Source organism: Botrytis sinoallii (assembly GCF_014898435.1).
Source record: "Botrytis sinoallii strain Bc 23 chromosome Unknown BSIN_007, whole genome shotgun sequence".
In the NCBI taxonomy this organism is placed as follows: domain Eukaryota; kingdom Fungi; phylum Ascomycota; class Leotiomycetes; order Helotiales; family Sclerotiniaceae; genus Botrytis; species Botrytis sinoallii.
In genome coordinates, this window is record NW_024066034.1 from 2,175,579 (window position 1) to 2,188,505 (window position 12,927).

General features: G+C 43.3%; 3 protein-coding genes across 3 annotated transcripts; all 3 read right to left on the reverse strand.

The window, feature by feature from the left end:
- Positions 1–236: 236 nt before the first annotated feature.
- EAF02_004987 (uncharacterized protein) lies at positions 237–3,986 on the reverse strand. The gene is made up of 5 exons (XM_038901035.1): positions 3,689–3,986; positions 2,836–3,629; positions 2,677–2,785; positions 836–2,651; positions 237–719 (listed from the first exon to the last, which is right to left on the reverse strand). Exons 1-5 carry the CDS (start codon positions 3,812–3,814, stop codon positions 505–507), a joined length of 3,060 nt encoding a protein of 1,019 aa, XP_038759547.1. The 5' UTR covers positions 3,815–3,986; the 3' UTR covers positions 237–504.
- Positions 3,987–4,996: 1,010 nt separating this feature from the next.
- Positions 4,997–7,162, reverse strand: EAF02_004988 (uncharacterized protein; the record flags this gene model as incomplete). The annotated part of the gene is made up of 7 exons (XM_038901036.1): positions 4,997–5,658; positions 5,710–5,882; positions 6,003–6,060; positions 6,117–6,171; positions 6,252–6,407; positions 6,455–6,840; positions 6,898–7,162. The coding sequence occupies 7 exons, from the start codon at positions 7,160–7,162 to the stop codon at positions 4,997–4,999; spliced, it is 1,755 nt and encodes a 584-aa protein (XP_038759548.1).
- Positions 7,163–9,664: 2,502 nt separating this feature from the next.
- On the reverse strand, positions 9,665–12,256 carry EAF02_004989 (uncharacterized protein; the record flags this gene model as incomplete). Its single annotated transcript, XM_038901037.1, has 1 exon — positions 9,665–12,256. The coding sequence occupies one exon, from the start codon at positions 12,254–12,256 to the stop codon at positions 9,665–9,667; it is 2,592 nt and encodes an 863-aa protein (XP_038759549.1).
- Between the last annotated feature and the right edge of the window lie 671 nt (positions 12,257–12,927).

Sequence of the window (12,927 nt, forward strand, 5' to 3'; positions counted from 1 at the left end):
TCCCGGAAGATCGCGGGACGAGATCTGTAAATATCAAATTCGATAGCTACTAATATTCCAGCATTCTCTCCGGAACAAATCTCAACTCCAGTCACGATAGACAGAGAAAGTATGTGTGAGTTTGGAGCAAGAAGAAACGGTGTGAATGCTATTTAGGTGATTGATTTCAAAACCGTTGATTTATGTCCCCTATTTTCCTTTCTCGTTTTAACATGGACGTGCATGAATCGGATTAGTTTAGTTATTGTTGAGTCTTGTGTGAGTTTAACTATATAGCTTGTATTGAATAGGAGTGACTAATACATGGGACAAACACTTGTGATGCTAGAAAGTGATATGAGATAAGGATTGCTCAATGTCGTGCAGTTTATATATGCAATGAACTTCCATTGTTCGCAATTGACCCAGTACACGAGAGCTCGATATCAGAACCAAAAGTCCTCTATTTACCTAGAGTAATGTTCTAGACACAGCCTACTCCACTCAGTCCTCTCCCCTTCCTCTCTAATACCCCTCTCTCCTACTCCAACCACTCCCCTCGACTAAATTCGGCTTTCGATATCCACTCCAAATAGTTGCATTAGAAACCAATTCAAATCTACCAATACTCGCTCCTTCACTATCCAAAGACCAGAGAGTCAATGCTACCGTGTTTTTTCCCTGGTGATTAAGGATTCCTTCAGGAACCGGGAAGCGTGTTTGCGGGCCTAGGTTATTTACTATAGGTGGGGGTTAGGATGATGACATGAAAGGCGGGGGAAAAGATGCGGAAGCGAAAAGTGGGAGGAGAAGATAAATATGAAAGGAAACAGGAGAAAATAAGGAAGATGCATACCATATTTTCCAAATTGCCACCCATTAACAAAAAGCTGAGCTCTATAATTGCCAGCCGTCCCCGTCCCCGTCCCATTAAAAACGAATCCAAGCGGCACATCCCACCCTTCTGGAATATTTAATTCAAACCTCGTAGTAAAAAATCCCACTCCAGCGCTGTCTATTCCGTCGCTGACTGGATTTCTTACTTCCAACGCATCACTTGGCGGATTTGGTAGATGGTATCCTTGTCTCTCTGCGAACATCGCTCCTTCGTTTCGAGGCCCTCGTGTTTTATCGATGAACTGTTCTCCACCTAGGTTTCCAGTCAATTTCCAGGTAATGTCGGTTTGAGGATGTGAAGAGAGAGAGTAATCGAGGAATCCACGAGGAAATTTAATAGCGTCAGTTCCCGGGGCTTCCTCATCTTGACCCATGTGATCTATTAATACTGTGAAGACGTAAGGATTTCCAGACTTCAGGGAAGGAAGTGGGAATGTTTGAGCATATGTTTGATTCCCACCACTGCCGACCCAGGAGCCTAGAAAAGTAGAATTGAGCCAGGCGGAATGAGCAAACCCGGCGCCACCCGTTGTGTTGATAAAAAATGTGGTTTCATTGCCGGTGGAGAGAAAATGACCGCGATAAATGAGGGAACCGGTGTGATAACCATAATCGCTGGCGTACATTGACGTGGGAGTTGTGAGATTCAAGGTGTTGTTTGTGGTTGTGTGGTCTAATGGTGTCCAGAGAGAATCATCGTAGTGAGGTTGAAGTTCGGGGAGGGAATCGATGTAGTGCCATTGTTGAGTTGAGAAATTGGGAAGACTAATGGATGGAGGGGAATATGATATGTGAGCTTGGAGATTTCCGTTCTTTGCCTTTCCGCTTTGGAGTAGTTTGCCATTGAGAAGAAGTGAAGTCACTTCAGTAGGTGTGGAGATAACTTCAAAGTTAGTCGTCGCATTGATGTCCCCCGTAAGTTTAAGTTGTTTTCCTTCAATACTAGCTGTTCGTAAGAGGTAGCCACCATTGACGATAATCGATGATTTCGATGGAGATGTATGGTTGCCGATTGGTGCCGGTGCTTCCAGCTCCAGAGACCAATAATTGTATGCTTCATTTCGCCACAATAAATAAATCTTTAACTTTCCGATTTGGACAACTCGTCTCTCTTGATTTACAGTCCATTGAAGTACCCAAGCTCCACCAAGTTTTCGAATATCAACCCCGTGGCCTTCTACAACGTCAGGCACACCAAGAGAGACTGGAAAAGCAGCTTCGCTATTATCTTTATCTCCACCATAGAGAATCAAGGCTCTTCCATTATTGTGATCCTTGGCCCATGAGAAAACCTCGGCTGACGAATAGATCATGTTTATTCCTCCTATATCATAATCTGTGACGTGTATCTTGGAGTCTCGACCATTCATGACCAACGATCCACCAAGCTGAGGTATTGTAATGTTGCCATGAGATGTAGTAACTGTAAACTTATACAATGTCCTTGTGAGGGACGTGAAATCTGCATGCCGGACCACGTAAAAATTGGTTCTAGTGCCATTTTTGATAGCGCCAAACAATGGGGTTACAGCAATTTCAGCCGGAACTCCAAAAGTACCATTTTCACCATGTCCAGCCGTAGCTGTCAAGTAAGCAGCGGATGCTTTCAAGAAGTTTGCTTCCAATTTCATTTCACTGTACTTTTCGCGCCAGACCTGACGATCTTCGGTAATTGATGCTCCGTAATCATAGGAGGTGTATCCTCCATGGTACCCAAGATTTCCCCAGTTGGTACCACGTATATCTTTCAAAGCTTGGTTAATCAAAGCGGAGAACTCAATAAGACGCTATGGATCTTACCATGTAGACATTGAATATTGCAACTCTAAAGCTGTAAGTATTCTTGAATTGCACTTTGATCGCATCATTGTTGGTGAGAATCGCGCATCGATCTTCTCCAACGCCACCCCTGAATTATATATTAGCGGTCAGTACGTTGAATTATTTTGCAGAGCCTACCATCCATCTCCACCTCCACCCTGGAATTCACCGATTGTAAAGGGTGTCGATGGACTGTAATTCGCATGGCTGATCTCCCAAGTCTTCGGGAATCTGTAAGTTGGCCAAATATATGGATCGCCACAATCATAACGCATAGGATAAGCATCAATTCCATAAAGATCTACCTCTCCGAGCCCACTTCCTGGTGCAAAATTCCCAATATTCAAATTGTCATTCACAACAAAAGGAACTACAACACCTGCATCCAAGAGCTGTTGTTCCACAAATGCCATATAATCTTTATTCATTTGACTCGGAAAGTTAGTAACACCAGGCCATGACGCGAATTCATTCTCAGGTTGGACCATGATAACCGGGCCGCCATTTGTGATTTGTGCTTTAGCTAGAATTTTGCCAATCGTAGAAGCATAGTTTTGAGTGGAATCAAGATAATCCTGATCAGTGGATCTTATGACTCCTTTGATTCTCAGTACCCAGCCTGGTATTCCCCCAGCTGCTGTTTCTGCATTGATGTATGGACCAGGACGAGCAATCAAGTAAATTCCGGCTTGCGTAGCAGCATCGAAAAACTCATCAAGGCTGAATACTCCATCTGTTATTACTTGCCCAGGGTTGCCTTCAAGTAATCCCCAATATGTATAGAACGATACACCAGTGAAGCCCATGGCTTTGATTTTTTGAAAAACATCGAGCCATAATCCTGGAGATGGAATACGGAATGGATGGACTTCACCGGAATATATCATAATACGTTCACCACGAACGAGAATCGAGTGTTCATCCCAAGACACCTGTACGCATATTACGGATTAAAATTCTTACTTTGGAATTTGCAGTGCAAACTACTGACCAAATCTTGTAGAACTTCTCTTTTGTGCACCTTGATACGGGCATTCTGGATGCTTCCGATTTTTAAAGCAGATATACCTTGTATCCACCACACAGCAATAAGAAATAAATTGAAGTATATCAACATAATGAAATATTGGTGGTGTGTACTTCAAATAACCACGAAACAAATATACAAGCAATATACAAGCAATGAAACGTTCCCACAAAGTAGCACCATTGTATCCTTATACTTATCTTTTTGAGTTCACATTACCTGTTCATTGAAGACGTAATTCCGCAAAATTTCCCAATACATAATGGGTGAATTCTCCCAACTTTGGAGGCAGAGTGTAGAGTGGGACGGATATATAGCCTGAATGCATACTCCGCACCGGCAATGGCATTCACGTATGATTTGCAGACTTTATGAAGTACAACGATGGAAATATCCTTGCGCTCCAATAATAAAGACAGGGATATCTTCAATGAATATAAGTGGTTCGGATGTGGTGACAGTTGTACTGTAGTTATTTTCGAAATGTGGTGTTGCAAAATGGCCCCAATCATGAAGTTGCGAATGAGGGAGTACAACCATCCAGTATTTACCCGAATATATGCCGGAAGAAACAGGCATAATTTATATGCACCAATGAACTGATTTCTTGTGAGGCTTAGCCTACCACACGTGCCTAGTTACCTAGTTCCACTAGAACTCTGCTCCACTACAAAGGAAACATTGACACAGAAAATTGAGTCGGCGGAGCACTAATAGCAATAGTAATATAATTTATCTTGTCAGCTGCAGACTCAACAAGAACGAATGGTTTGGTGTTGTGGTTTAGTGGTATAATTCTTGCTTAGGGATATATCAGTCTTCACCGATTGATTCTCCATGTAAGAGGTCCCCGGTTCAATCCCGGGCAACGCCCATTGATCTTGCTTTTTGGCCTTTTTTCTTTTGTCATTTGTCATTTTTGTTCTTCCCCTTTTATAAAAGGGGAGGGAGAGAGACAGACGTTCGTACGCAGATAGGCAGTGGATACAGGAAGAAGAGACGTTCAACAACTGACTACTACTAACACAAGACCAATAGTCATGTTTTAAATAGATATATTCCAGAACTTGACCAAATTTACTCAAGAAGTCGCAACTATCTGTTTTTACTCAGTTTTGACACATGTCAAGATTTTTTTTTTTGCTTTTTCATATAGCAATAGTAATTTTAAAAGCAAGACAGACCTCCCGTTAAGTGATATGAACCCCCATAGACCCCTAAAACTTTTTGACAAAAGCAAAATAACCCGCCATCATTCCCTGAATTGACTCATTAAATCCCAAGGGCATCAAACACACCCGGGTAGCTCTTGAAATCTCCTACCCACTTATAATTCGAAAAAGTACCCAAAGCATCAGGGGCAGCAACCTCGATTGACTCTGTTGTCACCACCGCACCAGCCAGGGTACTAATATCAATCTCAATGCCGTCTTGTTGAGCCTTCCACTCTAGATTAGCAGTCAAATAATTAATAATAGTATCTTCATTGAGATCTGGCAGAACACCTTCATCATGCTTTTTGATGAGAGCATCGGTGAGATGCACATTGCTTGAGGCGATAACATCATTGGGTGTCATGCTCTGTGTCCCAAGTGTAGCGTGCATACCAACGTATGCGGGATCTTTCGCCCACTCATCAGGTTTGGCAGAGCTCTTGCCGAGAAACACTCCGACACTGTAAGTACCGTTGAGAGCTGTCCACGGTAAATCAATCTTCACTAGGTAGTCGCGTAGAAGTGAGGTTGTGGTGGCTACTTGTCGTTTCTTGAAGCTGGCTGGGGGACTGGTATAAAGTGCAGCAATGTTTCGTTGGAGAGTAGTGTTGTCGGGATGATTGATGATCTCAGGGTAGGAATAGCCAAGCCTTTCGACGTTGCGCACATCGGCGGAGGAGAAGAAGTTGCCACTCGTATCTCGATGGAATGGAGTCAAAGCTTCGCTGTATTAGTATGTGAATACTGTGATGGAATTATACAGGGACTTACGAGAGTTTTGATCTTGAGTAGAGCCCATTTGAATGGTGAATGTGCCTGCTCTCTGCTGTGTTGGTTCGACATATGTATTGGGATATACAGCTTGCCAAAGGGCAATTAATCTGTCGATATTTGCATGGTGAAACCAGAAGATTGGATCGAATGCAGCGACTGGAACAATGGACCTGTGTGGTTTATTTCAGTCAGTATTACCACTGAATATCGTTGCCCCCAAGGGGTTCTATATAGAGAAGAAAGATCGTAAAATGGCTAAGAGAATGAGGTGTTCTGAGGAACAAACTAACATGTGACCAGAAAAGATAAAGCCTCCGGTCAACGTATGAACAGTATCATGAATCGATTCTATCGACTAATTAGTAACCAATGCCAAACGGAATTCCGCCATAAACCGAACTTACCAATGTTGCCGAAGCCAGAGCTACCGGATCCCTTGTTGCTGAATCGGTTATATGGCTGCAGTGAATTATCAGCGTTGATCAACTAGAGTTGAATGGCCTCATGGCCTCAAAAAGTAGATTTTTGAGCGAACTTACTTGCCAATTTGCAAAGAGAGTCATGATTTGTGTTCTGAAATTTGGTAAGTTGGCCTCAAATTGCTCTTCCGCGAGGTTATTTTGACTTGTGGCGTCGGCATTGTTTGATGTTGGCCACCGAAGTGTGTTTTTCCACGTGTTGAATGGAGCAGAATTCTATTTGAATCAATAAAGTACCATTATATCAGCGACTTTTTACTTACTCGAAGATCGCTTGGTATCAAGGGATGAAAGCTGTAAGAGAACAATGGATTGGGCACTGTTGCAGTACTACCATTGGGATACGTAACAAAAGCGGTTGGGTTACTTAAGACATTAGGGAGGATGGGTCCATTATTTGCAGGGTTGGCAGCCCAGTCCCAATATGGCATTCTGAGAGCCAGAGATGCCTGATGATATGCTTCTGAGTTGCTACCGGTGAATTCTTGCGCAATTTTGACACCCCAGGCATGTACTTGTTGCTCGTGTAATGCAAGGTAGGGTCTATGCCAAGGACCAAAAAGATTGGATCCATGAGTACAATACCCACTGGTTCCAGCTCCTACAGCTTGAACTCCGTCCCAGGGCTTCAAGGGGTAACCGTGAATACCTGAAAATCATTAGTCTGAAGGTCATTCATCACTAGAGTAGTTTTATCGTAGCGTACCTGCAATTTGGTAGAAAGACGACAATTCACTCTGATCGGTACCTTGATATGCTATCATAGCTAACAAAAATAAGTTCCATTGAGTAGAGTCAGCGGCAAGTGATCGAATCTCAAGACGGGGCTGTAAACCACCATCTTGAACACCTGTGATAGCAAGTGTACCTGCTCGAGATTTCAAATACTCGGGCTTAGATAGCGGGGAAGCTATGATAGAGCTGAGTAGTAATGATAAGGCCCCGAGCCTTCTGATGAGACTTGGTACCATGTTGAGCTTCAAAGAATCTGTATATTGTGTTGATAGAAATTGTAGTCTCCAACAATATGCTAGAGTCTAAGAAGTGGCCTGATAATGAAGGTGAATGCAAAGAAGAGTAGAGTGGGAAGATTATCATGAGCTCAAGATACTCTTATATATTATGGAAGTACGAATCAATAAGCGAATTATTGTTGAAGCAAAAACACGAGTGAATCGCCAATCATCTCCTGTTGTATACAGAAGATCCTCGCAACGATTTTACTGTACCTCAATAAACACATTTCGCTGTAAACTCAGCCTCGTATAGAGGTAAGACCTATGTGTAATAGCCTCGACAAAAGACGAGGATCAACTAATGCCATCGAGGAGAGCAGGCTTGAACGTAACATCAAGGCAATGAACGCATGGAATAGCGGCTCCTTGGCCTAGAATCACTTCCATGCGCTGATTTTGGAATTTGCGGTATTTTTGAGCAAGCCATATGTGAATGACATTTTCAACGTGCAGCTTTACAGCACTCGAGAAACTATTCTTGCAATGATTGCCATTCAAAATCCTGGCAACCGTGTGGCTTCAACGCCGTAGCTTATACGATCACGACACCGAGGTTGCACTAAACGTTCAAATATATTGATTGGCGCATGGTATACATCAGTGGAGTAATTAGCATAATCTTGGCACAGCTGATGTCAGGAACGCTGTCAAAATGTGGTAGACGAGCCGTCTCCTCATTGGTATCTTCGCAATTTCATCCCATTTCTAGCATCTTTTGAGCTGAATATGTAGGTTATAGGCATTCGAACTTGTGCATACCCGAGCTGCAATTTGAAGGATTCTCCATGATCAAGAACAAGGAATTCTGGAACATATCCGAAATGGAACGTTTCTCAATGTAATAGAAATGCCCATTGAGTAAGAGTGCCGAGGTTTAGGGAAAACAAAACCACCTGTATAAACGGTTTTTTGACAAATCGGATGTCATGCATGCTTCCCATCTCTTGGTTTCTGTAGAAAAAGAAATTCAATCGGGTAAGACTACGCCCATATATTACCGGAACACAGGCCGAGAAGTCTGGGCATCAAGTATGTGAATCCTACATTAAACCTTTCGTTTGAATCGAATACGACTTTTCTCTTCTCCAGATGACCATTTCTCATGTCATACCGCCCCGATATGTTGAGGCATACCATCATGATGCAACGAAAAGCATGAAATAGTTGTCATGAAAGATCTTTCCTATGCTCATTCTCGGATGTTGTGAGACTAACTAGGTAGTCAAATGTCACACCCGAAACCAGTTCCTTGGCGTTGGTCGGAGAAATTTTGAAATATTAATCCGATGTTGTTGAACCACCAACCTCTTCTTCCTTTATCCAATATTGACACCTCGAATGAACGATCAATTATCTGGACTTCCACATGTCTAGATTTCCTCTTTCTTTTCCTCAAATACCCCTGGCACAAGGTTTGATTTACATACAGTTCGTCGATCAAATCAAAACTTATGGAGTATCCTGGCTTGTTTCTTATGGTTGAGGACAAGGGGTTTTGTGGCATTTGACATATCCAGATCGAATCAGGACCGTATTTGACATTGATTAATCGGTGTCAACGTATGGATCTTGAAATGCTTCATGGCACCTGAAATCTTGAGCTTGAATTAGTAGCCTTGGTGAAGAAATCTAAAATCGGTTGGCACTGAGTGACGGATTAAGGAACAGTATGTGATATCCAGAAAAAGAGAGAGAAACATCCAGGAAAGATGTTTTGGGACTTGATTGAAGAATATCTATCAAACTAATCGTCTATTTCTTCCTCTATGTGCCACACCTTACGGATACGATACGCATCTAAACAATAGATCATAGAAGCATCCTGTCGTGTACCTATCTAGGATTCAGGTATGCATGAAGCAGCAAACAAGCATGTCTCAATGTTGTGCACCACCACCAACGACACAACACACCACCTATGCATAATGACCTCGTTCGCAGTATATGCAAAGCAATCATGCTAAGTTATGGGTATTGGATTGGGGGCTGTTGTAATCATGGCCATGTTGACTGTCTTGAACAAGATGCTGTTTTTTTGTTCTCGTTTTATCAAACACCATTTTCAGGTAACAAAATACCAAGTGCCAAGCTTGCAACAGGTCTTCATTTACTAAGGAAAGAGCGATTGCAAGTCAGCAGCGAAATCTACACTTCCAAAGAATTTGTTGTTACAACACTCAAAAGGTCAAGCATGGGATACCACAATCTTTAGTTGAGTTTGTTGAGTTTGTTGATCTTTGAAAACGAACAATGCGATAATTCATAATGCCAGTGATTATGATCTTCTCGGTGGTCTACGCTCAGAGAACAAGATGATAAGTACATCTCCATGATGGTTAAATGATACGCTTGAACAATCTGAAAAATAATGGATACATTTGTCAAACGTTATGTACAAAGTACTGCCTAAAACTCTTCAAAAAATACAGTATCTAGAAAGAAAAATCCTTGCCATAATCAAACCAGAATGATTTTTTCTGGTCTAAAAGCACCTGGTGGTTTTGGGTGATAGCTAACGGGGTTCCCTTTAGCATTTCCCCTTTGGTTAGATTCGAACCTCATTCCACCATGCCTTCTTTTCCCGTGATGCGGCTCATTCCAATGTGTATGGCCCCAAATCCAAACGTCTCTCCAGTCCAAGAGAGGCATTGTAGTTCTAATCGAACTATGATCATAGCCATGTCCCTTACAGCCATCAATAACATCACTACCATGGCTGGCTCCACTATTGAAGTCACGAAGCTTCTTTGCTGTCTGTTCAGGAGGCGAAGTTCCGCTCTTAGAAGGTGGCATGTGCGTTATGATAAGTATGCGCGTTTCAACTTCCTTGGGATCGTCTCTAATTTTCTTTGTTTCCTGCCTAATCCATTCGCAAGATGCGAAATGCCTCTCAGTTCTTTGCTTGTTAGTTTGATCACTAGGCTCACGACCTCCGCCTCTCAGTCTTTCAGTCCACAACGTACAGCCTAGTATCACAACCTTGCCTTCCTTCCCGTGAATGACATAGCGGTCGTTCTCCAAGAACACCAGTTTTCCTAATGTATCTGGATGCCTTGCAAAGCCTCTAAGCATCTTTATTGTCCCTTCCACTGTACAACTATTCGCTGGCCAGAAGTCTCTGTTTCCAGCTACGAGAAAAACTCGTTGGAGTTCTGGTTTGGCGCACATTCTAGCTAAAAATTTCCGATAATCAGTCTCACTTCGTGCACCAGTATTCCCTATGTCGCCGGCGAGGATCAAATATGGAGCACGAGGTTTAAAGTCAAAATTTTCATAGCTCGTCTGTTCAAGATGTAAATCTGAAACGTAGTGAAATGGAATATTTTGCTTGATTGTGGGAGGAAGAACGACGAGATCATTTGGCGGACCGAAAACCATCCGTACTTCAGCAATAGTAGTAGCATCAGTGAACGGATCGATACGACGACGTATTAAACCTCCTATTTTATCTTGCATTCTTCCGGAAAGCCCTCCACCCGATGTAGCCGGGGTACCTGGAGCAGGTACCGCTGGCTTAGATGTTTGAGGAGGCCTAGGGGCGGTTGTGAACGGATTAATGACGACCGGTGCAGTTGTAGCCGGGGTCGCTGGGGCAGATACCGCTGGCTTGGATGTTTGAGGAGGCCTAGGGGCGGTTGCGAGCGGATTAATGGCGACCGGTGCAGTTGTAGTTTTGGGATCTGCTTGACTCGATACACCCGTGATCAGCCCAGTTGTCATATTTTTGATATAATCTGCAACTTCTTGCTCATCCTGAACTGGAAATCCTGTCGTAGTACTCCCAGATGTGGGCCCGACTGGTGGGGGTTTCGATCCTGGTTTGGATGTCGTAGTAATCCCAGGTGTGGGCCCGACTGGTGGGGGTTTGGCTTTGAGCGCCGCAAACCAAGTTTCGAAATTCGTAGTCCCAGTGGCTGTGACTCCTATGCCCGAAGTCGATGTTGTAGTTTTGGGCGGAGCAGGCGAGCTTGTATTAGATGTAGACGGGTTTACTCCTTGGCCGTGCTGCTGGGCGCGTTTCATTGATACGAGGGCCCTTTGAATTATAGCCTTTCGTCCTTCCCTGGTAGTCCTTTCCATTCTGGCTCTAGAAAATTCTTCTTCAGAGGGTTTTTGATAAGGTAGAGATTTTTCGCCATAATATTCCCTCCTCATGTTTTGGAAAATCCAGTAAGGATGACCAGTAGCTCCGGATAGACAGTCTTTATAACCTGGATGCGTCATGAATTTTCTGTGGAAAGTATCAAAGAATATAGGCAGACTCAATACTTCCAATGAGTTCAGAAGCTCATCAGCACTGATACCGACATCGCGTTGCCTTTCACGGGCAAGTGCCTTTGCCCATTCAATATTCCCCTTCTTCCATGGTATCCAGAAGTCTATACTGGGCGATATCCAGGGCTGAGATAATCCACCGGAGTCTGGTTTCGTCGACCCCGAGGAAGTTACGCCTGAAGTTACAGGCGGTGCAGATTGTGGAGGTGGTGCGGGTGGTGCAGGTGGTGCAGGTGGTGCAGGTGGTGCGGGTGGTGCGGGTGTTATCCCTCCTCCTCCTCCAGCACCTGGGCCTGGAGGATCTGGAGGACCCGACGGACCTCCAGATGGACCTCCTGGTGGCGGGTGCTGAGGCGGCTTACTTTTATCTGACCATAACGAAAGAGGTGTCGGTCTCAATCTCGAAAGAGGCTCCAATTGCCTCCTCCCAATCTCTCCGTCACCAGTAAAAGCTTTTCCCTTTCCCCTATATCTTTGTGCAGTTTGACGATCACGATTGTAATCTAGCACGAATCCCTCATTGGTTTCATGTCTTTTAACTCTTTTGGGTCTACTTTGATTGATCATCTCTTGTCCTGCTTCTGGCAATTCATCTATCCTAACAGCGGGAGTGGGTTCCCAAGGTCGCGTTTTGCGCTTGTCAGGATTGACTCTTTTGGGAAACATGGTGATGATATTGATGATGACGGTGGAGATGAAAAGTAGTATTGCACTAGTTCCGATGGCAGCGGCGAGATTTCGGATTCCTCGTAAAATGTCGAGTTCAATTGGCATTTATATGATATTGATGGGTTGAGTCGACATACTTTGGTGATGGATTTCAGACAAGGGATAACATTTTATTATCTGGAGCTCTTTATGAAATATTTTCTTGTTGATTTTGACGAGTGTTGCCGGAACAGGTATAGGTGTTCTTTGTTGAATGTAATTCGAAAGAATTATGATGGATTGGGATGAGATGGTTGCTATGTTCTTTGTCTGAGTAGACAAGCAATTGACACGAAAGAAAATATCGAGTGTCTCTTTTCATATGCCAAGAAAAAGCTGCGTCTGCTAGTATACTGGGAGTCAATTGATGGCTTGAAGGATGCATTTCTAGACTTAATGGCATAGAAAAGTGCCAATTTGCAAATATCATTCGTAATATTTACCCCAGGTACACTTCCCCAATACTCGTTTTGAGACAATTCTTCACCTACAAGTAATTGTGTTCACCAATCAGTTATGATTTTTGCAAGATATGTCGCACTTTGTGCTCCCCTTTCTATCAAAACGCTCAGAGGCAGAAGTGTCTTCTATCGAAAACACTCCTAGATAATGATCACTCAAACATCCAATGCGAAAACCCGAGATATATTAAAGCAAAATAAGAATCTCAACACCAACGAAAGTTCTAAATCGACAACACGATATCGTATTCCAACATCAGTAACAAAAAACAGAGA